The 25071-nt window shown below is 44.9% G+C and overlaps 1 protein-coding gene across 1 annotated transcript; it reads right to left on the reverse strand.

The window, feature by feature from the left end:
* Positions 1-3295: 3295 nt before the first annotated feature.
* On the reverse strand, positions 3296-24592 carry Echdc3 (enoyl-CoA hydratase domain containing 3). The gene is made up of 5 exons (XM_026408553.2): positions 24227-24592; positions 20147-20268; positions 18153-18250; positions 11891-12091; positions 3296-4136 (listed from the first exon to the last, which is right to left on the reverse strand). Exons 1-5 carry the CDS (start codon positions 24394-24396, stop codon positions 3825-3827), a joined length of 903 nt encoding a protein of 300 aa, XP_026264338.2. The 5' UTR covers positions 24397-24592; the 3' UTR covers positions 3296-3824.
* Positions 24593-25071: the final 479 nt, after the last annotated feature.

Raw genomic sequence — 25071 nt, forward strand, 5'->3', positions numbered from 1 at the left:
ATTTGGCTTTTTGGGATTGGTTAACTTCACTTAGCATTATATTCTCCAACTCCATCCATTTACCTGCAAATGCCATGATTTTATTCTCTTTTATTGCTGAGTAATACTCCATTGTGTATACATACCACATTTTCTTTATCCATTCATCTACTGAAGGGCATCTAGGTTGGTTCTGCAGTTTAGCTATTGTGATTTGTGCTGCTATAAACATTGATGTGGCTGTGTCCCTGTAGTATGCTGTTTTTAAGTCCTTTGAGTATAGACTGAGGGAGAGGGATAGCTGAGTCAAATGGTGGCTCCATTCCCAGCTTTCCAAGGAAATCTCCACATTCTTTCCATATTGGCTACACCAATTTGCCGTCCCACCAGAAGTGTATGAGTGTGACTTTTCCCCACATCCTCGTCAACACTTATTGTTGTTTATCTTCATAATAGCTGCCATTCTGACTGGAGTGAGATGAAATCTTAGAGTAGTTTTGATTTGCATTTCTCTAATTGCTAGAGATGATGAGCATTTTTTGGATATATTTGTTGATTGATTGTACATCATCATCTGAGAAGTGTCTGTTCAGGTCCTTGGCCCATTTATTGATTGGGCTATTTGCTTTTTTTGGTGTTAGCTTTTTGAGTTCTTCATATACCCTAGAGATTAGTGCTCTTTTTGATGTGTGAGGGGTAAACTAAAATCTTCTCGGCAAAAGAAACAATCAGTGAGGCGATTAGAGAGTTTACATCCTGAGGTCCCTGTTAAAGGGATTGTGTTTCTTGTTAAAAACTTTCAACAAAGTTAACTAGAAACCTAGATGGATTCGCTGGTTATAGAAAGGGGGGCAGTTTTGAAGGGGAAGAGGCTCTGTCTTCATTGCTTTGATTGTAGTCATGCTTTCATGGACGGACATGTCATTATTTATTAAATTGTACATTTTAACTATGCACAGGTATTGTATGTGAATTATACTCAATAAAGCCATTAAAAGGAAGAAGAAAAAAAGCGGCCCCAAATCTCGGAGCCATTGTCAATGGATTTCTCACTCTCAAATGTAATCAGGTGCTTCCAATGTTGACCAATGACCATCTTCTCCTTTTGCAAACAAGCATTTCTTTTGAGCAAAAATTACCCGTTTCACGTTTTGTTTGCAAATTCTAGTGCTGAAGCATCCAAATATTGGTGCTAGAAGGACAAGTGAGTGCAAGGGTGACACTTTTACAGGAAGGGAAGCAGCATGCGAGAGGCCAGCTCACCCACATGTGTTGGCATGGCTGGGACCAGCACCTGGCATGTTCTGTGGTCAACTGAGTGCTTTTCCCAGGGCCTCCATTGGGAGGTGAGTCCATGTTCCCTTTGCTCTGCCATTTACGGTTGCTTCCCTTGAGCTCATTGCCAGTTTGTCTCTTGGGGCTGGAGAGTAACCTTTCCGGTATGTTGGGGGTCATGTTCATGATCATAAATCCACACCCGGGCTCAGCCAAGGGCAAATGTCTTAGCTTCTCTGGGCTCATGTAACATGGGGGAGAAGGCAGCCTGTTTCATGGGGCTGCCTGGTATGGTTTCAGACACTGTCATTCACCCCATTTGTTTATATATTCTATAGGGGCCAAGCCAGCCTCTGAATGGTCTCTCACCCAGGGTGGGCAGAATTGAGACCCATTCCACTTATTTTATAGCCCTTGAACCTGCTGGGGTATGGCTGGCTGGGCTGAGCTCAGCTCAGCTCCTCAGAAACAAATGGTACACAGGGAAAGATGAATATGCTCAGCTTTCCCAAAGCAATCACCCTGTGTAGTTATCAAAAAAATCTCATTCAGCATCCTGGTGGAAGGAAGCAGAGATACAAATGAACCTGGAATTTATATTTTCCTTGGGATAAATTATATGACATCAGCAGGTGCGTAGCAGCTTGTCTTCCTGGATTATTTTCTGCACAGGTGACTGCTAAAATGTACAACTAGTCCCCAAGTGCCCATCAGCTTGCAGGCTGGGGAGCCAGCCTGGAGGCCTGAGGATTTCATGGTGGTTCAGTAGCAGTGCTCTTGCCTAGCCTGTGTGAGGCACTGGGTTTGATTCTCAGCATCACATACAATTAAATGAGATAAAGGGATTGTGTCCATGTACAACTCAAAAAGAATCCAGGCTAGCATTAGATATCTGAGCTTCCCAGTTGGGTGTTTGGAAACATACCGCTTTCCTACTTCTGGTTTAATGATTGGTAACATTTCCCATGGGGCAGTGTGGCTAGGGGAGCAAATAGCGACAGCTGTATCAGGAAGCCGATGAAGTCCTAGCCGTCTGACTTTGGGCCAAGTGTGTAAAGGGGTCTCGAATACTCATCTGTGAGTCCCCACTGTACTCCATTCTTGTGGGGACTAAATGAAAGTGTATAGGGCATGTGGCACATTCTGTGTGCCCAGGTAATGCAGCTCTGATGCTTTTTCTGCTCATAAGTAGCTTCTTAAACTTCTCCTTTTCAAGAACACCCTCTTTCCTAAATTTCTAAAATCTGGGGAAGCAAACAACTGCCAATCTCAACAGAAACCCGTGACTGGGGCCATCCATGCCATAAGGTTCTTACCTCAGAAATAGAAGAGAGACCACAGGTTAGATCCGTATGGTCCTTTATCTCCAGTAGTGGCACTAATCAAAGTTATGGCCACACACTCTATTTCTTAGATGTAATAAATTGGTTTAAAAAGCAAACAGAGGGCTGGTGCTGTAGCTCAGTAGTAGAGTGCTTGCCTGGCATGTGTGAGGCACTGGGTTTGATCCTCAGCACCACATAAAAATAAACAAATAAAATAAAGGCATTCTGTCCATCTACAATTACAAAAAAAAAAAAAAAAAGCAAACACAGCTGGAGATGTACCTCTATGGTAGAGCACTTGCCTAGCATGTGTGAGTCCAGGGGTTTGATCCCTAGCACTGGGGAAAAAAAAAATTAAAAATCAGCTTTTTGTACAAACTGGAAGACAAGAGATTTGGAACGTTTCTTGAGTCACATTAGACAAGAAACCAAAAAGTAACGTGTTTAGGGATACGTTCCCCAAACGCCTGCTCAACTGGGGAACTCAAAGGCCTGATGCTATCTGGATTCTTTACCAGAAGCTGACAGAGTTCAGAAATGTGCCAGAGCAGGGATGAGCCTGCTCCCTCCGCTGCTTTTATCCTCACGCTGGAGCCCAGAGTGTGGGTTTCATAGTGACCTGGAGGGCAAGGACATGCATTATAGAATATGAGGCCCAACTCTGAGTTTTTTTTTTTTCTTAGCTTGCAGTCTGATTGGAAAGATAAAACAACCACTCTCTAAAATCTTTAATTTATTTAAATCACATGAAAGTATTCCAAAGCCATAGGCATGATTGTTTCCCAGTAGAATCAAGAAGATTTTCAGTGTAGAAAACATCTCTGGAGATTTGAAATGTTTCACCTGTCATAAGCAACCAGAGTTGACTCAGCCTTAGAGGACATTGCAGCTAAGCATGGGTTGGGCTTCCCTCCTTCATGCCTCAGCTGACCATCCCTCTGGAGGGGTGGCCTTTGGCGTGGGGTGCTGTTCAGGAGCATGTCTGCCATATCTGGCCCACCAGGTGGGCTAACCTGCCACTAAGTTAGCACGTCACTTACTCGCCTTCCATCCTTTCCCTGTGGAATCATGACTTTCAGTACAGGCCCACGCTGTGAGACCACTATTAGTGTCGTAAAAGCAGGCTGTCTTCCATTACCACCAAGAGGCAGCAGTGGCGGTCAGGGGTGAGTGGGTGAGGACTAGGGGGCTTCTGGATGCTGCCCACTGGGCTCACTCTCCCGCCATTCCTCTGTTCAGGCTGGCTCAGTGTGTCCAGGTGGGTTTTCTTTTCTGGATAAAGGCCTTGATTCCCTCCTGTGCATCCCCTAGGGCCAGGTTGTCCACCATGGCCTGGGAGGTGAGGTGGTAGGCTGTTCTAAGGTCCTGGGTCAGCTGCTTGTAGAACATGGCCTTGCCCAGAGACATCACGGGGCGGCTCAGGGAGGCGATCTTCCTGGCTATTCGCATGGTCTCTTCCTCCAGCTGCTCTTCTGGCACGACTTTGCTGAGCAGCCCATGGAGCAAGGCCTGCTGAGCAGAGATGGGCTCCCCGGTGCAAAGCATCTCCAAGGCGACCTGAGGGAGGAAGCAGGCGAGGTCACGAAGGCACCCTTGGTACCCCACTGCCCCTTCAGGCCCCCTTTCCATTCCACTCTCTTGAGGCTGTTGCTCTCCTCGATCAAACTACACCTCAGCCTGTTATCTGCTTCTCAAATGACATGTCATCCACCACCCCTGATGTTGTCAATACCCTGACTCCTGCCAGGGACGAGATCAGATCTTTCTAAGAACAAAGAAAACACAAGTAGCCAGGGAGAGGAAAGGACTCCGGTCCTGCACAGATCAGACCACTGACTCTCTCAGAGTCAGGAGATTCCACCTGCCTCTTTCAAGGGCCAAGCACAGGACAGCGGCCCATCTGATGGGAGGCCACTGCAAACACGCTGCTGCAGAGAGGCCCATTATTTACCACAAACCAATGCAGGGGGCTGTCTCCACCCGGAGACAATCCACAGGTGCTGTCACCTCTGTATGACCCAAAAGAACACCCTCCAGTCGGGGAGAAGAGGGAAAGACATTTAAAGAAAACGTCTTCCAGGATCAGATGTAGAACCTAGCATGTCTTTAACTTGCAAGCAGGTAAGAGGTGACAGGGACAGGATGGCTCTGCCCTCCCACAGCCCTTTCTGCAGATGACAAGGCTGTGGAGAGGGAGTGCCCCTTTACTCTCTGCCTGGTCTTCTATTCAACAGCCTGTCACAAGCTGGACCTGGATCTGTAAGTCTCAAAGCCAGAAAGAGGAGTCCCCAGGTGCAGGGGGCACAGCGCAGGGGAACCCTCCCCTCCCCACACTTTTCACTCCCTCTCTGGTGGCATTTTTGTTGTTCCTTAAACTTGCCAAGTGTGCGGTCACCTCAGGGTCCTGTTCTTTGCTGTTCCCTCTGCCTGGACCTCCTCTCCCCGGGTGTCCTCATGGCCTGAATCTCCATCTCAGTCTCTGCTCGTGTATCGCCTTACCCCTGATCCTCCAGGATGGCAACATCAGAATTGTCAGATCACCCCCCACACTGTCCCCCTTTCTGGCTCTATTTTTATCTTTCCTGCTTCTCCTCATTTAGCGCACTGTATATTTTACCTGCTTATTTGTTGATGGTTTATTTGTTGATTTGCCAGCATGTAAACTTTGTGAGGACGGGAAATGTACTTATTTATTTCGTAGTGTTCTAGCTACTTGTGAAGGCAGGCAGCCAGGCAACTTGAGTTGGCTATCGGTGGCACTGAGGACAGGCCAAAAAGGTGCTACCACTTCCACGTGGCTCTTTCTCTCAGGCTGCTCAGTCTGGGAACCTGGCCACACAGAGGGGTTGTGCTAAATGAGCCAGCTGACAACCCCCACTGAGGCCCAGCTGAGGGGCGGCCTCAACAGCACCTTCAGATGAGTCCCCCAGCGGAGGCCATGGCACTGTGGAGCAGAGATAAGCCTTGGTGGCTGAGCCCATCCAAACTGCCAATTCATGAGCTAACTAAGTTATTGTTGTTTTGAGCTACGAAGTGGTGAGTGGCTTGTTATGCAGTAACAGAGAACTAGAATTGCTTGCTATATGAATTTAGGAATCATTGGCCTTTAGAGCAACCTTGGTGATAATGACATTGTAGGCCAGAGAAGTTTTTGTTGTGTGGAACTGTTCTGGATATTGTAGGCAGTTCAGCAACATCCCTGACATTTGCCTGCTAGTTGTGACAATTAAAAACAAAACAAAACAAAAAAACTCCAGGTATTGCCATGTGTCCCTGGGACCAGAACTGCTCCTGGTTTAGAACCACTGATCTAGATGGTTTCTCCATCATGAGACTATATTGGATCACCTAGGGATCAAGATTTGATGGAGAGGAGAAGCCAGAAACCTGGCCAGAAGGGCCTCTTCTCCACTCGGTGCCAATGGAATCCACACCCACTGGACTGGCAGTCAGGGATAGGTGATGTTGGTGTAAAGTTAAGGCCATGGACTAAATCCCAACTTCTACTCTTTCGGAGAGATAACGATTCTGTTGGAGGGAGTGGGAATGTGACACCGTGCGTTGCTTCGGGCAGACAATCAGAAAGAGCACCGTCAGGAGTGCCTGTCTGAACCCCTGGCTGAGCATGGAGCTGAAAACTGGGTCCTGCTGTTAACGGCTACTGAACTTGACCCTGCTGAAGACACCCAGGTGGTCACAGCAGCAGGAGCAGGACAACATTCTGCTCTATCTTTGCCCCAGATCCTTGAGTCAGCTGGGACCCAGAGTAGAAGTCAAGGTAGAACATTGTCACTGCATAGCTAAGTGGCCTTTTTCCTTCATCGACACATGTGGCTCTTGAGGAATTCATGTGCACCACGTAATGGGAAGTGGCCACCTGCGAAACGCATGCCACATTGAAAAAAACCAAACAAACAACAAAGAACAATAGCCAGTCAGGCCCTGAGTCCTTCATCACTTGGCATGACCAAGATCTCAAATGAGTTTTAAAGAGCAGTTGAGAATGGGATCAGAGCTGGGAGAGGAGATGGTACCCCCTCCTGGCTGGCTCAGCAGAGGGCATTTATTCCTTCCCATGCAGTGGCAATGGCAATGGCAGTTTGGGCTGATGATTTGTCCGTGGGCACTGTCCCCTTATCAGGCACCTTCTGGCAGATGCCCTTCTCAGTGACTCTTTTTCCTTTCATGTTGCTCTGCCTCCCCTGAGTCTCCCTTTCTCTCTGTTCACCTTCTCCAGGGCCCCACTGTGCCTTTTTAAATCACCCGGCAGCCTCAGATATTGGAGCTCGACAGGATTCCAGGTGTGCCAAGACGTTTTCAGTGCAAACCCTTTGGAGTTCAAGCATGGGGCAGGCTGCAGGCAGGGGTCCACACCTGCTGGGTGCCGAGCCTCTGAAAGACCCTGGGGCAAGTTGCTTGTCACCTCCCACTTCCTCAACAGGAACCCGTGGATACAAATGACTGTCTCCTAGGATTGCTGTGAAGAAGAGCTAACTGATGGCGACAGGGCACACTGTCACATCAAGTGCAATGGAGATGCTAGAAAAAATGGTTAATTTGGGCAAAACATGGATCAGAAAAAATCGTGATGATTTGCTCGCAGGAGACAAGTGCAAGGGACTTGGCACAAACCATGTATGTGAAGGAAGGTGACCGGCTTCTGTGAGGGGGAACTCGAATCACATGTCCTCTGGTTCATTCCTTCAATAATATCTGAATAGAGAACCTACTGTGGTCAAGTGCTGTGCTATGGACTGAGAGGTGGTCCCCTGCCAAGTTCATAAGTTGAAGCCCTATGTCCTAGCATGATAGTATTTGGAAATGTGGCCTAGAAGGAGGTAATGCAGGTTAAACAAGGTCGTAAGGAAGGAAGGGGTCCCTACATGATGGGTTATACTGGTGTCCTTATGAGAAGAGACACTAGAGCTCACTCACTCTCCACCATATGGGAGCACAGTGCAAAGGTGGTGTTTGTTATGGCAGCCAGAGCTAATCCACAGGAATACTATATATATAAAATCTTAATTCTGGAGCAACTCCAAAAACTTGCTTAAAACAGTGAAAATAGGGCTGGGGTCATGGCTCAGGGGTAGAGCACTTGCCTAGCATGTGTGAGGCACAGGGTTTGATTCTCAGCACTGCATATAAATAAATAAAGATCCATTGACAACTAAAAAATAGAAAGTGAAAATAGCTAATAAATCTCTAAGTTGAATCACTTCCAGACAAAATGGAATTCTACCTCCTGGAGATGCAGGAGTAGGGCAGAACCCTCATTTGTCAGGCAGAGAAAGTTCTGCTTACAGTAGAAGCAAGAATTCAACAATCTCTTACATTCTTTTGTGCATTAAAAATCCTAATGTTATTGTAGGACCTCTAAAAGTAAACAAGCAGGAAATGAACTTGAGCTAGTACATGAGGGATTTCATCTAAATAGAAAAACTATTTTCCCTCAGCCCTTCAATTAGCCAATTAGAGAAGGACAAGCAGCCAGACATACAGACTTCTGCCTATCTGCAGTATTGTGATGATTAAAGGTAACAGATGTAAAACTCACGAGGCAGTGCTGGGTGCTCAGTCAGTGCCCAATAAATGCAGCAGCTAATATGAATGTACTTATTCTAACTGTGAATTCCTATGACTCTCTGACTTTGGCTTCTAGGCACTGCAGTCCTGGAAAGGGGATGATTATTTGAAGCAGGGGTGGCATGAGGCTCCCTTAAGTCACACAGCTGACAGGATTGTGTACTATAGCACCCTGGGGACTCTCTCCTCACACTGTGTCCTTTGGATGTGCATGGTGTCCTAGTCCATTCAGGCTGTTATAAGACAGAATACCATCAACTGGGAAGTTCATCAGCCACAGAAATTTATTTTTCACAATTCTGGAAGCTGGAAAGTCCAAGATCCAAGTTAAAAGCAGACTTGGGGTCCTGTGAGAACCTTCCGTGTTCATAGACTGAAAATATGTCCTCATGGGGAAAATGGGCAGGATAGCTGTCTGGGGCCCCTTTTTAAGGGCACTAACCCCATTCATGAGGGCCCCACCATCATGACCTCATCACCTCCCAAAGCCTCACCTTCTAAGGCCATCATCACTTTGGTGATTAGGTTTCAATGTAAGAATTTGGAGGAACAGGAGCATTCAGGCCATAGCACATGGTGCTTATCTCCCAGGATGCACGGGTGGCAGGGAGGAAGTGAGCACTGGAGGGGAGGGGAGACAGAGCAGAACCCACAAGGTGTGCACACGTGTTTCCGCTCTCCCACAGCACTGGCAGTGCCAATGCATAGGAGCTACTAGGAGGTAAGCTCTGGAGAGGAAGCATGCCCAGTGAGGGTCATGGGCCTAACCCAACTGGGAACATTAAGAAACGTTCCTGAAACTCTTAGGAGCTCTTGAGCTGCATGTTCTCTAAGGCTGTACCTCCCAAGCCCTGATGTCCCTACCATCACTGCTAATCTGCAGTTCGTCTGCAGCAGGCCTGAGATGCTGCCTACCTCAGGCTCTCTGCTGACCAGTACCAGACAGCAGCAGAGATCTAAAACTCTTTCCTGCTTGGAAATTCTACCCTGTTCCCATTAGACTCTTAGGAAATCAGATTCTACAGACACACGAAATTAAAATGCATAAATGGTTGGAAGCATGGGCTCCTACCATGGTGAAAGGAATGATTTGGGAAGTGATTCTGGTTTTTCTCTTGCTCTCCAGGGATTCCTGGCTGTGCATTTATGAATGAGGCCTGCCCTGACTGGGGAGGGCAACAGCTGTACCAGGCTGGGTACCCATATGGCTCAATGAAGAGGCATTATTTAATTCATGCCAAAGGAGAGAAGCACTTCACAAATGAGCAAGATCATTCATGCCCAGACGCAGTCTGGTTTGACCATAAGGGCAGTACACAGTCTAGGACACAGCCAAGCAGGTTCCCAGAGTGACCAGCAGAGGGCACTAGTCAACCACACATGTCCTCAACCTGTTTGAAAAGGGTTGGGGTTTCCAGACCAGTCCAATTTGCAAAAGCACCTGCTCCCTACCTGGGAAGGAACAGAGGGACTTACACACTTGCTCCACAGACCTGTGTGTAATGTGTTAGCATGAGTGCAATCAAGAAAAGGTGATATAAAGTGCTTTTGCTGGGTTTAGACTTCTATGACTCCCAGGCAGGTGTTTTCAGTCAGGCTTAGATTTTATATATATATATATATATATATATTTATTTTTTAGTTGTAGGTGGACACATACCTTTATTTTTTTTATGTAGTGCTGAGGATCGAACCCAGTGCCCCATGCATGCTAGGCGAGCACTCTGCCACTGAGCTACAGCCCCAGGCTTAGATTTTATGAATCCCAAATGTTTCTTCCTAAACAGGCCACACAGGCCACCTCTGCAGATCCAGAAACCTGGCAAAGGACTTACGTTCTGACTGTTCCTCCTAAAAATTCCCTCTATCAATACTGCAATAATCACTAATGAGCCATTTCTGCTCATTAGTGTTGACCCCAAATCATATTCCAGATTCATGCCTCCAAGTAGTCCAGTATTAATGAGTCCATTGCGACAGGACTCTGAACTGTTTTCAGCCGCTGATTAGGAAAAAAAAAAACTGAGGTTTTGAGTCAAGTGACTCAGAGGCCTTCTGGGGGTCAGAGCATGAGACTAAGAATCTGAGTTAGACAATCCAGGAGATTCTTTGCCCCATCCTGTGGGAGGCCTGGCTCTTTGACCAAACTGTCTCTGGGAGGGAAAAGCCACTTTGATTCTTACAACCTCCCTGTACCTTCATCTGTCACACTGGACAACTTTACAATGTGGTTCTGAGAATTGGGCTTCCTGGGATCATAAGTCCTACTTTTTTTTTGGTCACATTTATACCCCTCTCTCTTCTCAAAAACTAATTTAAATTTCATTAATATGATACAGTGTTAAGTTTCTAATAAGCCTTGATTTCAAAAGTTTATTTTAAGAAAAATTGGTTTTATTCTGAAACTATGACTAATTTAAAGGTTTCAAATGCTTTACCATGGAACCTTCCAGCAAGTCAGGTGTTGAAGAGGATGCACAGCTACCAGGCAGTACACCTGCTTTTTGGTATGCAAAGTCTTCATGATTTGATTTGCAGCTAGAATATAGTTAATTAGTGAGCTCTGTCAATAGATTTGCAATACATCTTAATTTAACACACTGGCAAGAAGTAGCAACCTCAAAAATACTCAGTGAATGAATATCTATACATTTAGAGAAAACATGAATCTTGACAGAATAAAAAAGTCCCTTTGTTGGAGGACATTTTAGCAAGCTGTCACCTTTTGCAGTGTGGATCCCACTTCCTGGTAATTTTCTGAGGTATACAGGGTTGTGGGTGTCTGTTTTCATAATCTGCTCATAAACACACATCTCTATAAAAACTAATAAGGAGGCAATATAGAAGAAAGGAGTGTTCCCTAATCTTCTTGGCCTTATTTGATTGATTCTTCTTGGGTCTCATTTCTTTTGAGCCTGAAAGTTGCTAATTTTGTAGTTGTTGCTAGAATAGATAATATATCTAGAAAGCCATCTAGTTCCTTACTTGCCATATTTATGACTTTGTCCCCCTTTTATAGATTGCCAACTGAGAATGAGGATGCACTTCTCCTAGAACAAAGGCATTGTGGGTATACACATAAGGGATGCTCAGTAAATATTATTTTATGATATTTTCAGGAAGGAAGAAAGCTTTGAGGTGAAAATGAACTTCACTATAATCAGCAAAGAAAAGACAACTTTGTAACATGTCCCCTTCTCAGACAGATTCAACACCATGCACAGGATATTCATGTTCCTGAAATGCAACCACAGTTACCTGGATACACTCAGTAAATCATCTACTGGATCCTTTCTGGAACAAGAAAGGTTGTCCACATGTGGTTGACCAGGGACACCATTCCAGCCTCTTGATTCTGGAAGTATGTAGGCATGCCATGGTATTTCATTGTCAACCATTCAGTGCAATGAAACTCAGCCTCCATTGCATTTCAAATAAAATTACAAAAATAATGTCTGTGCAAGGAAAACAAACAAACTGAAACCTAACTAGTCATACTGAAGGGCATGTAAGATTGAAATGTGGTGAATTCACAAATTGACATCCAGTGTGAGAAGCTACGGAGGAGCAAGCAGTCGCCTCTCCCTCTCTGACATTATAGGAACACTTGGCACATCCAGCCAAAGAGCCTTTGGGCAGAATATCCTGATACAATTAGTACTTTTTATAAGCTAATTCTCACAGGGCTAGAGGAAAAATTAGAAAGAGGTCAGAAGATGAGTTACCTTTCTGGGCACTGCTCTCCCCAAGGCGACCCCAGGGGTGGAGCAGAAGAGCCCCACGTTCACCCCTGGAGTGGCGAAAGAGGACTTGTCACTGGCCACGGCAATGTCACAGCTGGCAACCAGCTGACAACCGGCTGCTGTGGCCAAGCCATTGACCATGGCAATGATGGGGACCGGGTGGTTCCGGATCAGCATCATGACCTGCAGGAGGAGACACACCCACTTCACTTGCATGCAGAGTCAGGAGCCACGTTAATACCTGTTATTTTATATGACTTTTCTGTTTCCAGAACACTTTTCATATGATTCTATGCAAAAAAGAATGAGAGCACTAACTTGTACTAAATGTCCACGCTGAAGCATCATTTGGTCTTTGTGGGAGCTCCATGTGGAAGGAACCCCTTTTGGTAGCAAGGACATGAAGCTCAGAGGGTGGAAATCACTTGGCTCAGGCCAGTAAGGGGAGTGGAAGTCACGGGCTGAGCCCAGCTCTATGAGGGGTCCCCTCCGCCTTCTTCCCCAGCACTCCCACTAAAAACAGTGTGGATTTTTGTCTCTGGGAACAAACAAAAGCTTTCACAAATAGTTCTGTTCTCCCTGTGCCTGTGTGAAGCCCCTGTGTTAAAAGTCTGAAATTGGTACTTGGTGCTTCCTTGAAAAATTAAGGTGGAAAAGGACTTGAAGGCAATTTCCTTAGTAATTACTTCTCAAATTACCACCATGAATGCTCTCTCAGTTCTATTAAAATGGGGAGAAGGGGACACCCTGCTGTCATCAAAATAAACAAAATTCTTTAAACAGCCATTGGCACCGAGAGGGGAGACCAAAGTGTGCTCATGTGACCCTCACCACATAAATTGCCAGAACTTTAACTTATTTTTGCAGCTTATTTTTTTTCTTGATGCTCTAAACAGATTGTGTTGCTATGGCAACTTCAATTTCTAAATCATTGCTCTTTGAACCTTGGCAGAGAGGAAGGGAAGAGAGGAACCAAATCTGGGTTTTTTTCCCCAAGGCGGCAATTCAAAGAAATATGACCTTCATGATTTGAAGATTTTTGCTTAGGAAACTTATTTTTTATATTCATAAACATTTGAAATTGGATAGATTTTTTCCTAAAATAACCAATGACACAGGCGCTGAATAATAACATTTCGATCAGGTACAGACTGCTTATAGGACCGTGGTCCCATAAGATAGTAATGGAGGGGCTGGGGTTGTGGCTCAGTAGTGGAGCACTTGCCTAGTGTGTCTGAGGCACTGGGTTTGATCCTTAGTATCGCATATAAATAAATAAACATATAAAATAAAGGTATTGCATCCATCTACAACTAAAAATATATTTTTTAAAAAAAGATAGTAATGGAGCTGGGAAATTCCTGCCATCTGGTGACCCCGTAACTGTCATAACACTATACTGCAAAGCACTGCTCACCAGTCTGGGGTGATGGGTCAGCTGGCCCACTGCATTGCCCATGCTAAGGAAGCACTGCACACAGAATTGGGCACAGTACATAATGCTTGGCAAAGACAAAAAAACAGCTACTATTGCTTGATGTTCAGTATACACACTTTAAAAATTATGTTTGGTGCTGATGATGGAACCCCGGGCTTTGTGCATGCTAGGCATGTGGTCTACCACTGAGCTGTGCCCCCAGCTCCCAGCTGTACTCTTTTATTAGTATTTTAGAGTGTACTCCTCCTACTTTTTAAAAAGCAAGTTTACTGTAAAACTATATGCTACGTTACATAGGTGGCAGCCTTGGGGTTATCTTATCTCTTGTGCTTGATCAGTCTTGTGCCATTTTACTTTTCATGGTCTTGGGTGCAGTGGGCTGTACCATACCTATACACCACATAGCCTGGGTGTGCAGTGGGCTATGTATCTAGTTTTATGCAAGTTCACTCTACGATATCAGCCCAATGGTGAGATCACCTAACAGCACATTTCTCAGATCTGTCCCCATCATGAAATGACACATGACTATATTTAAGGCTAGCACATCATATTTCACAGTAGCCTTTTTTTAACTTTTTGGTTTTTTTGAGGGGGTCATTTTTTAGAGAATCTGCTAAAATAATTAATCTTCCCATAAATATGCATGTATGCATGCACACACATACCTGTACACTAAACTGCTCATGAGTTGAGCAGGGACATGCACTTTAGGAAAAGGGTGGGGTTGACGCGTGATGAACTCATTCCCATGAACTGGAATAATGAGCGGAAGGATTCACAAGACCTTCTAAAGTCTTGATGCCAAGAAAAGAAAGAAGTTTTGTTTGGTTTTGTTTAGTTCTGCGGGTTGTTCTCTTGTCCAGGAGTTACTTGTGAAAAGCCAGTCAACTGGGATTAGAGTTGAACAGCCTATGTGTCCTGTCTGCCATCTGTGAAGGACCAGGATTTCAAAAAACTTGATAGAGAAATACTTGGGTTATATGGTCCATATTCAACAACTTTAAAATGCTTATACATTTGATCTAGGAATTATACTTCTAAGATAATAGGTACAAAGCTCCATGGTCAAACATGCTCACCAAATCATTATTTTACAACAGGAAAAAAACCTTTTAAATAATACAACTATATGAAAATAAGTAAATGGCTTCTATCATTGAGATGAGTGTCCCCCAAAAGTCCATTATTTAAAGGTTTGGTCCTGTGGCTGGGATGATAGCTCAGTAGTAGAGCGCTTGCCTAGCATGTGTGAGGCACTAGGTTTGATTCTCAGGACTGCATATAAAAACATAAAATAAAAGTCCATTGAAAACTTTAAAAAAAAAAAAGTTTGGTGCTCAGGTGGTGCTGTTGGGAAGGGAGGGGACCTGTGAGAGGGGGGCCCTTATGGGAAGTCATTGGTGGCATGCCCTCAAAAGGACTACAGAACCCTAGTCTCTTTCTCGCTCTTCGCTTCCTGACTCCTCATGTGATCGGTTTGTTCTGACACACATTCCCTGCCACTGCCAGTGTCCTCACCAAAGGCCCAAAGCAATGGACTTGAATTTCCAGAACCAGGAGGTAAACAAACCTTTTCTCTTAATAAGTTAATTGCCTTAAGTATTCAATTATAGTACTACAAAGGTGACGAAAACAGTGGCTATGTAAACTCAACTAAATCCACTTAATAGAAAGCAGCATCATCGGTGGTGATGGTTAATTATTTTCTAAGGGAAACACCAGCTTGGCTGTCCGCCGGGCTCATGTAGTGGTTTGGAGGCAGCCTCCTGCAATGGGAGGCCCTATCTGTCACTTACTTACTGCCTAATCCTGGATGAGTCACCTAACCCTTCAACTTTCACATCTGCAAAATCAGGATAATATCAGTACCAACCATATGAAACATGGTGATTATATAAATTAATATGCCTAGAGTACTCCAAATATTACCTGAAACATTCAGTTCTTTTTTTGTAGTTGTAGATGGACAGCATGCCTCTTATTTTATTATTTATTTTTATATGGTGCTGAGGACCCAACCCAGTGCCTCACACATGCTAGGCAAGTGCTCTGCCACTGAGCTTCAGCCTCAGCCCTGGAACATTCAGTTCTATAATCTTATTACAATACACAATTATATACTCTAATCACACCTATATGTGATTATTCAAACAAATGGGTACCTAGGGAAAAGTATTAAAAATAAATGCAGCTAAATATTAGTTACAGGGGCTGGGGTTGTGGCTCAGTGGTAGAGTGCTTGCCTAGCATGTGTGAGGCACTGGGTTTGATTCTCAGCACAGCATATAAATAAATGAATAAAATAAAGGTCCATTAACAACTGGAAAAGAAATACACATTAAAATATTAGGTACCTAATAAGAATGAATTTGGTATTTCATTGCTCAGTTCATGCATGAAAAATTTGATTTTGGAAATGGCATTAGTAATTTATTTTTCTGCTCTTTGTTTTTCTAAATTTCCCAAAATTTCCTGTAATAAATACATACTATTTTTGTAATTCAAAATATTTTAAATAAAGTTAGAAGGCAAAGGGAACCTAGATAATAAGTGAAGATAATCAAACTCTTGATCATCAGAGATACCTCCCCTCTCACCTTCCAGAAGTAAGCACTGGTTTGGCTTCTACTTTAGAATGTGACATGATAAGCAGGCTGGCCCACCTGCATTTAAAAGCACTATTAAGAGATCCAAGTTATTTGGAAAAATGAGAGACCTTGTCCCACTATCATTTCATTGGTGGTGTGTAAGAAGAAAGAGACGCATCTCTCCCTGAGGATGAAGTTTCCGTCAAATTTCCACAGGCATAAGAAGAAAGACTGGTGACAAGCCTCTTGTGTGAGCCATCAGCGCTCCAGAAGGTCACTTTAGCTATTCTGTTACCAGGTTCTTCTTATTCTCTTTCTTAATTTGCCCTCCTCCTAATTTGTAAATAATTAACCATCATAGAGCACTTGGGATCTGTAACAAATTTCCTAGAGTTTTTAGAGGGCCAGCTAATTCAGATGCCTCTATCTTCCTTTCTAAAATCAAATTTTCTCATGCATGAATTGAACAATGAAATATCGAGCTCATTCTGTTCCAATCTGCTTTTTGATTACACTTGGAAATTGAAAACTTGCACAAGTTCGTCGTGCTCGTATTTATTCAAGACGATCTGAATTTCTTAGAGATAGTGTTAAAGAAATCAATTCTATAGAACTCCTATTTCACTTTTAGGGCTAGGTCCCATTTCTGTGCTGTCTTTCCCAGCGAGCCAGAGGCATCCATAGAGTGGAAGCTTCCAAGAAACCGTCTTGGACTTGATCCTTGAAGAAGCCCTGGCTGCTTCCCATGAGGCCCTTTGCCAACTTGTTCAGATCTCAGCTCATTGACATACTGCAGCAGAGTGATAAGAGCTGTCCCTTTAGGGAGGGCAGGAGGTGCTCCTGGTTCTCTTAATGTGTTTTAATTCTCACCACACATGGGGTACTAGTAGAAGACTACTCTTTAGTCTGGGCATGGTGGTGCATGCCTGTAATCCTGGTGGCTTGGGAGGCTGAGGCAGGAGGATTGCTACTTCAAAGCCAGCCTCAGCGGCTGGGTGAGGCCCTAAGCAACTCAGTGAGATCCTGTCTTTAAATAAAATGCAAAATAGGACTGGGGATGTAGCTCAGTGGTTCAGTGTCCCTGAGTTCAATACCCAGTATCCCCCCCAAAAAAAAAAGAGAGAGAGAAAAGAAAAAGAAAATATCAAGCCTTGGCAATAAACATTAATAACATAGTAAACAATAGGCCTCAGTCTGAGCCCTAATTTGCTCCCGCCTCCCCACGAAGCTTCAGGTAAACCACCTTTCCAGTTTGTCCTTCCATGAAATGAGAAAAGTATCATCTGATCTGCTTGTGGGTTTCTGGAAGGACAAAGAAAACCCATGGTGGTCAAGAACGTGTCTGTATCTCCTTCCTCTTTGCCTCTGACTTGTCTGCATGGTAGCTGGCATTAAATATTAGTTGAATCATTAACCACCAAATAAACCAACTTGTGAAGGAAAGATTAAGCTATCTCAGGGTCAGGTGATGGAATGTTTCACATGTCCTGCTTCCCAAGTAGACTTGCCATTGTCAGTCTGGCAGGACCCTTTCCCTCCCTATATTTTCCTCAGTATTATGCTTAAAGTAGCATAAGTAAATGCTCATGAAACAAACAAGGTGTTATCTAAAGTTGGATTCTATATTCAATTTTTTATTATCCAAGGGGTGAATTAACACATTTATAAATCATCCAAAGTTTTTTTTTTAAAACCTTTTATTCCTCTAGTTATTGGCAATTTTTCTCCTCAATATGGTGAAAGGAGCAGAAAACAAGTAAAATTGAAGAGGTTAATTTTCCTCTGTGGCAGTGGTGATTATAAAGATTGGTTAATTTATTTAAACAATTATTATTATTTCTAGTTAGAAATATTCTCTTTCCCATTAACAGGGTGGTTTTAATTTAAACATTTTAAAATTATCATTGCTTTAGGTCCTTCCTCTCTAAAGATGTACATTCTTATTCTTCCCTCTTGCTCAAAATCTGGACACCAAGGCACTTGCGCACGGTGTTGGACCTGGCTGCTGAGAACCATTGGGTAATTTATTTTCTTTGGCACATAAAATGAGTAGCAAATTATGGTCACTTCTTAAAAGTATAATCCAAATAATTGCTGGGATGAAGGATTCACCGGTGATCGTGGTGGACAGGTTTCCTAGATAAAATCTGATCTGTAAACAAGGAGGCTGACCCAGGGTCTCAGGTTTGCAATGTCCACGCTTACCCAGGCTTACCTCAGAACAGATCCGAAACACTTCCACGTGATGATCATGGCCTTGATCTTCTGTCAATTCCCTTAAATCATGCCCAGAGGAAAACACAGGGCCCTCAGCTGTGAATGTTTCCAAGTGAGAAAAGAAAAGATGTCAACAGCAAGGGACAGATCATTCACTTATTTATCTACTGAGCAACTTTAATAACCAATCATATCTATGCAGAGAAAATGGCACAAGTTTAATAAGAATACTCTCAGGGCACTTGGAAAGTTACAGCCACAATACTGTAACAAAGTGAAAGGTTTTGGTGACCAAGGGGAAGGCACTTATTTATTTATTTTCAGTACTGGGGATTGAACCCAGGGGTGCTCTTTCCCTGAGCTACATCCCCAGTCCATTTTTTTTTTTTAAATTTTGAGGCAGAGTCTTGCTAAATTGCTGAGGCTGGCCTCAAACTTGCGATCCTCCTGCCCTAGCCTCTGGAATGGTTGGGATTACAGGTGTGCACCACAGTGCCTGACAGGAAGGTACTTATGACAGAGATAACTGTCCCTCCAGTATCTGGCTTCTGTTTTTGGACTCCGTCTCGCTTGAGTGAACCAACTCAAACAGGTCCTTGAAAGCCACCATACCTTAGGAAATGTGCCTGTCATTTAGCATACAGGTGAAGGACACTCATAGGGGTTGAATCAGGAAGATCAGAGTGTGAAAAAACCTTGGGAACCATCTGGCTCAAGCTCTTTGTTTTATGGAGAGAGCAGAGGGAGCAGAGGAGGTGGCTGCCCCCACTGTCATCTGCAACAAAATGCCATTCCACAGGTCAGCCGCGAACACTTCCTCATATTGATTGCCCTTTGGTTGTGGTTATTTGGACAGGCAATATATCATCTTTCCATGGGGGAGGAAGTAGTGTAGTTAAGAAGTTAGTGGCCAATTCTGCATCCAGGTTACACCTCACTCAGGTGCTGGATTCCACTAGTTGTAATTTTGTTTTCCTTCACCATATAAAACAGCTGAAAATTTCTATTTGGCCGTTGCTAAGAAGGTAACATTTGGAGGATCTGCCTCCAGAAATATGGATTCTTGATTTACAAAACAAACAAACAAAGCATCATAGAGCATTATCATTATATTTTTCTGGGGTTCTTCCTTTGATTTTTTTTTTTTTGTACCAGAGATTGAACTCACGGGGGATTAACCACTGAGCCACACCTCCAATTCTTTTTAAAATTTTTAAATTTTGAGACAAGGTCTCACTAAGTTGTTGAGGCTGACTTCAAACTTGTGATACTCCTGCCTCAGCCTCCCAAATGCTGGGATTATAGACATGCACCATTGCTCCTGACTTGGGGTTCTTCAAAATGCTGACATTACTGTTATTTGTACCACCACCAGCATCACATAAGAAGATAACTCTATAAAAACTCCTACTAGAAAAAAAGCAAGGGAAAAAAAGATGAGCAAATTGCAGCATGCTTTCTGGGACCATTAAAGATGACCTTGTGGATATTGGATACAAGGCTTGATAAGAACAGAAAAGACAAATAAATCAAATGTTTGAACAACTAGGTCCTAGCTGACTGTGATTCACCAGAAGGATTAATGATTAAATTCATTTTGTAAAGTCCATGAAGAAATTGATTCTCTGATTTTTGTTTTAATTGTTAGGGAAGGAACCCAGAACCTCATGCAGGCTGGGTAAACAGTCCACCACTGAGCTACAGCGCCAGTTCTGATTTGATGGGAAGACTAGCATAGCAAAGTCCCACAATGCTTAGTATCTACTAAAGAGGAAAAAAACACCTGTTTTCCCTGAACAGAAATCTTTGCTACAAATTTCACACTAATAGTGTTAGGACTAAGTCCCCAAATACTCAAATGTTTTCCACATCAAATATCTTTCAAAGGAACTTCAAAACAATTCTCCAGTTAAGTAGGGAATGCCCCAATTAACCAAAGAATCTCAAGGCACCTCCTCTGGGCACCGTGGGCCACTAAGGACAGACAAATACCTGAAATGATAATGACTTTCAGATCTTTGCTTTCAGCTTCATGAAGAATGTCATTTTGGAGAGATTTCAGCATTTCAAGTGACAGCGCATTCCTCTTCTTTGGATTGCTCAAGACAATGTTCCTGTGAAACACATTTTATAATCCCCGGGTCATGCACCAGTCAGAACAAGTGAGGACCCCTGTGATTCCTTTCTAATTTGGGAGCTTTTAAAATCCAAGGGAAAAAAGAAGTTTTGATGCTTAGTGCCAATTTTGTGTCCATCAGCTCTCTGGAGTTACAGCTAAGTCAAAACAAAACAAAGACTTCCCGAATTGCAGGCTGGTTTTTCTCCCTCATCCCTTGATTTGTTTCTCCTTTCCCCCACATTTGCTGTCAGAAACGGGACTGCCACCTCCACAGAAGGGGCAAGTCACAACAGTTCCAAACTCATCTCCGCCCACGGAGGATGTGAGTTTGGTATGACAGTGACAGGAGCCTGAGAAATGTGACAAACAGTGCCTACCTTCAACTTATTTCCTGGCGCTGTTCTTCACAATAAGGTTAGGAAAGGAGCCAAGAATGAAAATGCTCCCCAAACTCCTCCCACTCACCCCAAAGAAAAGGCAGCCGAGGTGCCACCGCCAATATGCACATACGAATGACAGCGATTTTTTTTTTTAATCTGACAGTGGCGTCCCGTAATTCTGCAAAATAATTTGCATTGTCTGAGAATGGGATTATGTATGTAGGAAAAAAAAAAAAGAAAGCCTACTAGAAGAGGGTGGACATTTCACTTCACAAAAAGCTGGCATTCAAAGGGGCTGTTTGCAATTTGAAAATATCGCACATGCTGAATAAAACAACCTGAATCATTTCCTTCCATGGAAATGTCTTTATTTTTTGCTCTTATAAGAAACGGGCAATGAACCAAACAGCAGATTATTGTTACATATTTTAAATTTCCTATCAGTCTCCACCTACACATGCTTTCTGCCTTCCTTATTCTGTTTTGAATCTGATATTCCCATTGCTATGCAGTCAACTTGGCTCCTTCAGAAATAGCATTCTGTGCCATAGCGTTTTGGAAAGCAACTTTGATGACTGAATTTATTTCAAGGCAGTGACCATTTTCTTTGGAATACCATTTCAGTTTTGCTACAGTTCTCAGGTGGCTGTGATATTGTTTTCTTTCTCAAAAAGATGTTCTCCCATATGTACAAAGATTACAACTGATCTGCTGATAGACTTCCAGACCTATATTTGGGGTAGTGGTGGTGGAGAGCTGCTTATTACCTTGCGATGGAATCACGAGTGTGCTCACTGTAATACATACAAAAAGCTGCCATCCCACTGGTGACATATGCTTAAATTAAATTCTAAGGCCTTAGGCAAAATTGTGCAGAAAGATTCCAGTCTGAATGCCCTTGCTGCATGCACCGTAGTATCGGTTCCCGAGTGTCCCATTAATCCTTTGGTGCACACATTACACACACTGTCAGAGTGTTCTAAATTGTGAAGTTCAACTAAGTTGAAAAGTGTTCCCACCACTCCACTGAAAATCTTCTCACGGGTCATCTCCTAATTGCCAGAAGCAAACTCACTGGCCATTTGGATCACTTTCTCTTTCTGGAAATATTCCTTCTTTTCTGTGGGTTTTTAATTTCTAATTTTTTTTTCATTAGGTCCTTTTCTGGCCAACCCCTGTTGACTTCTTTCACAAACACTTAGCCTTCAGTTATCCCCTAAATGCTGGCAATCCTGAGTTCCATCCTTTGCCCTCTTGCTCTATAGGGTCTTGCTAGGAAACTTTATCAATGACCTTGACCTCAGCTGCTCCATCTATGCTGACAGCTCCCAGTCATTAGCCCTGGTTCAAGCCTCTCTCCAGAAGCCAAGATATGCATGTTCACTCAGATTTCTACTAGATAGCTCCACCTAGGTATTCCTGGGGCATCTTCCTCTCACTCCTGGACTTGCCCATCTTCTCTTTCTTATCTCAGTGCTGCTGCTCAGTTGCCCAAGCCAGAACCTGAAAGTCATTCTAGACTTCTATCCTTTCCTTACTCCACCAGCCATCAAACCCTGTTCATAATATCTCCTAAAATTCTTACCATTCTGAACTCTCCCAGTGGCTGTCTTGGTGCAAAGCACCTGATGCCTCAGACAGAAAACTTCACCTACACCACCAAATCTACAAGGAAATTTCTTTCAGAATGAGGTCACCACCAGGACATGGGACATAAATGCAGAGGCAAGAGCTATAAATGTCCGGATGATCTGTCTGAAGATCATTGCTGTAAACCACAGGAAGATCTGTGACGTGAGGAACAGTCATGTCCACACATAGGAGACACTCAATAAATGTCAAATGAATTAGTGACAAAACTGCATGTATGGCTTTCAAGCCAATTCCATCAATCACAGTGGACTGACAACACATTGGCTCAGTGCCATTTCTCCATTAGATATGTAAAAATGTCGGGAACACAGAAGCAGCAGAGGGAATTCTGTCTGACTCCTGGTGATCCTACCTCCTGGTTACGTGGCCTTGAACAAGCGGTCACCTCTCTGAACTTGACTCTTCAATGTTAAGCAGTTGTAATGTTATCTACCTTGCAGGCCCATGTAAAAATTAGGGATAAGGAATGCAGAGTGCCTGGCACAACACTCCATTCATAGTTGGCTCTTACTACCTGATGGCAGTATTGTTGTGAGGCACAGTTTTGAAAAGGGGCCACTGAGGTGACCGAGTTGGTTGGGCCCACTAACAGTACCTAACAGTACCGCATTAACACTTGATTTAGGGTTTTCTTCCTAATATGTGATTCCTAGAAATTATGAGATTGCTCCAATCACTTCCCTTTCGGATTCATGTTTAATTCTGGAGAACTCAATCAGTACTTTTTTGGTAACAGGTTGCCATTACAGAAGTCAGACTCCTGACCAGAAATCACCAAATGTATAGAAGCAGGACTGCCCTTAAAAACAGGCAAAAAGATCCCGTGTGGGCCTTGCACTTTGGAACACTGCTCTGGTCTTCTTCCGGCAATGTTCCTCTTTGTCCCTATTAAGGAACAAGGAGTCCACAGTGCTTGGGGTCACTCCCCTTCAAAGGCCCCCAATAGTTATAGAGATTCTAGAATTCCCTGCCCCTGTGGTGGGTGCCCATAAGCCCAAGGATGGTCAAGAACGGTGATGTGCAGGAAATGAGGGGATGGAGAGAATATGGGCATGCTGGCCCTGAGACCTGAGGCCCCTGGCAGGACAGCAGGAGGCAGAGATGGAGGAGATGTAGGGGTGCGAGGAGATGGGAAGAACTAGAAAAAGCCAGAGGCCAGCGGTGACTCTCCACTTCGTGGGGGGAACACCTAGGAGTCTGATGATTATAAATTCAAACACTGCTGTCCACGTGTGAAGGGATACTTGTCAGGGTGGGAGAATAAAAACACTTAAACAGCTTGATTGGAAACTTTAAAATTTTGAAACTTGCCCCCTTTTGTTTAGGGTCGGGAACTGCACAATCTGTACTACTCCATTGTCTAGTTGGCAGTTTGTGCACAGAAATGTCGGTAAGGTTTTTAGGCTTGTTGCTCAAAAGGGCAGCGTTCAGACCGGGGTGTCCTTTATACTCTTTGGCCTGCTGTAGCCTCAGCACTTATGGGCCAGGGCTCAGGAGCCACTCAGCTCAGTTTACCATCATCCTGGAGCCAGGCCAAGCTTGTGAGGGTCCATAGCCCTCTTGTGAAGGGCTTTCTCGAAGGCCCTGGCAGCGGTGGGCGCACTCAGAGCTGGCACACCAGCCCTAGCGTGGCGAGGCCGTCCCAGGCTGTCCACTTATGTCACCCCCACGTGTATCTTGCTAGCGTGCCCAGGCAAGGGACAGTATTAAACTCAGTAAGTAAGCAGGGATTCCTCCCCCAAGGAGATTTATCGGCCAGATTCGGCGGTGACGGATAATCGCCGGGTCAGTGGCGGCGAGGGTAGACCTGGCTGCCTGCCCAGCGCTCGGCGGACTCAGCGGGCGCCTGCTCTGCTCGGCTCTCCGGAGTCCTGGCCCTCAGCCCCCCGGGAGAGCCCCGTGCACGGCCCCCGGGCTGACCTGATGCCGTCCCGCTGCCGCGCGCTGGTGAGCCGCGGCTCGGACTCCGGCCGCCCGGTTGCCGCCAGCCCCCGGTTGCAGAAGGCGGCAGCGTGCAGGGTCCACGCACGGCGTAGGAGCCAGCCCGGCCCCTTCACCCCGAAGGCCCACAGGCCGGCGACGAGGACCATGGCAGCCAGAGAGCGGCCTGAGCGGCCACAGAAGATACGTGTTCAGGGGTGCAGCTGCGACTCGGCAGGCGACGAGCGAGACCCTAGCGGGACCAACAGGCTGGGCCCAGGCCTTGCCGTTATTCCACTCTCAGGCTGGACTCTGCATCGTCCTGCCCCAGGCCGCCCCGCCCTCAGGCACCCGCCGCCCCTGTCACCCCTGCCACTCGGCCCTCAGGATGCCCCGCCCCAGACCGCCCCGCCCCGGGATGCCCCGCCCCCAGGATGCCCAACCCCCAGGACGCCCAGCCCCCAGGGACGCCCCACCCCCCGAATGCCCCGCTCCCAGGTTGCCCAGCCCCAGGTCGCCCCGCCCCAGGATGCCCCGCCCCAGGTCGTTCCGTCCTCCTGAAGCCCCGCCCCCAGAACACCCTGTCCACCAGTGTTCCTGATCCTAGGTCTCCCCGCTTTGCTCTGGCTGCAGCTCTGCGGGTGAAGCACCCATAGACTAGCTCCGCTGTTTGGTTTAGCAAGGTTGTGAAAGAGTTTAAGGGAGGAGAAGACTGGGTCAGCTTGTTTCTTTTTGCACGAACACTAGGTATGTGCCGATGCTTAGATTAGAAAAATCAGTGTCATCAGGTGGAGAGTGGCGTGAGCCGGTTACAGATTGCTTTGCCCCCACCGTCCACAGGAAAT

The sequence above is a fragment of the Urocitellus parryii genome, chromosome 9 (genome assembly GCF_045843805.1).
Source record: "Urocitellus parryii isolate mUroPar1 chromosome 9, mUroPar1.hap1, whole genome shotgun sequence".
Classification (NCBI taxonomy): Eukaryota; Metazoa; Chordata; class Mammalia; order Rodentia; family Sciuridae; genus Urocitellus; species Urocitellus parryii.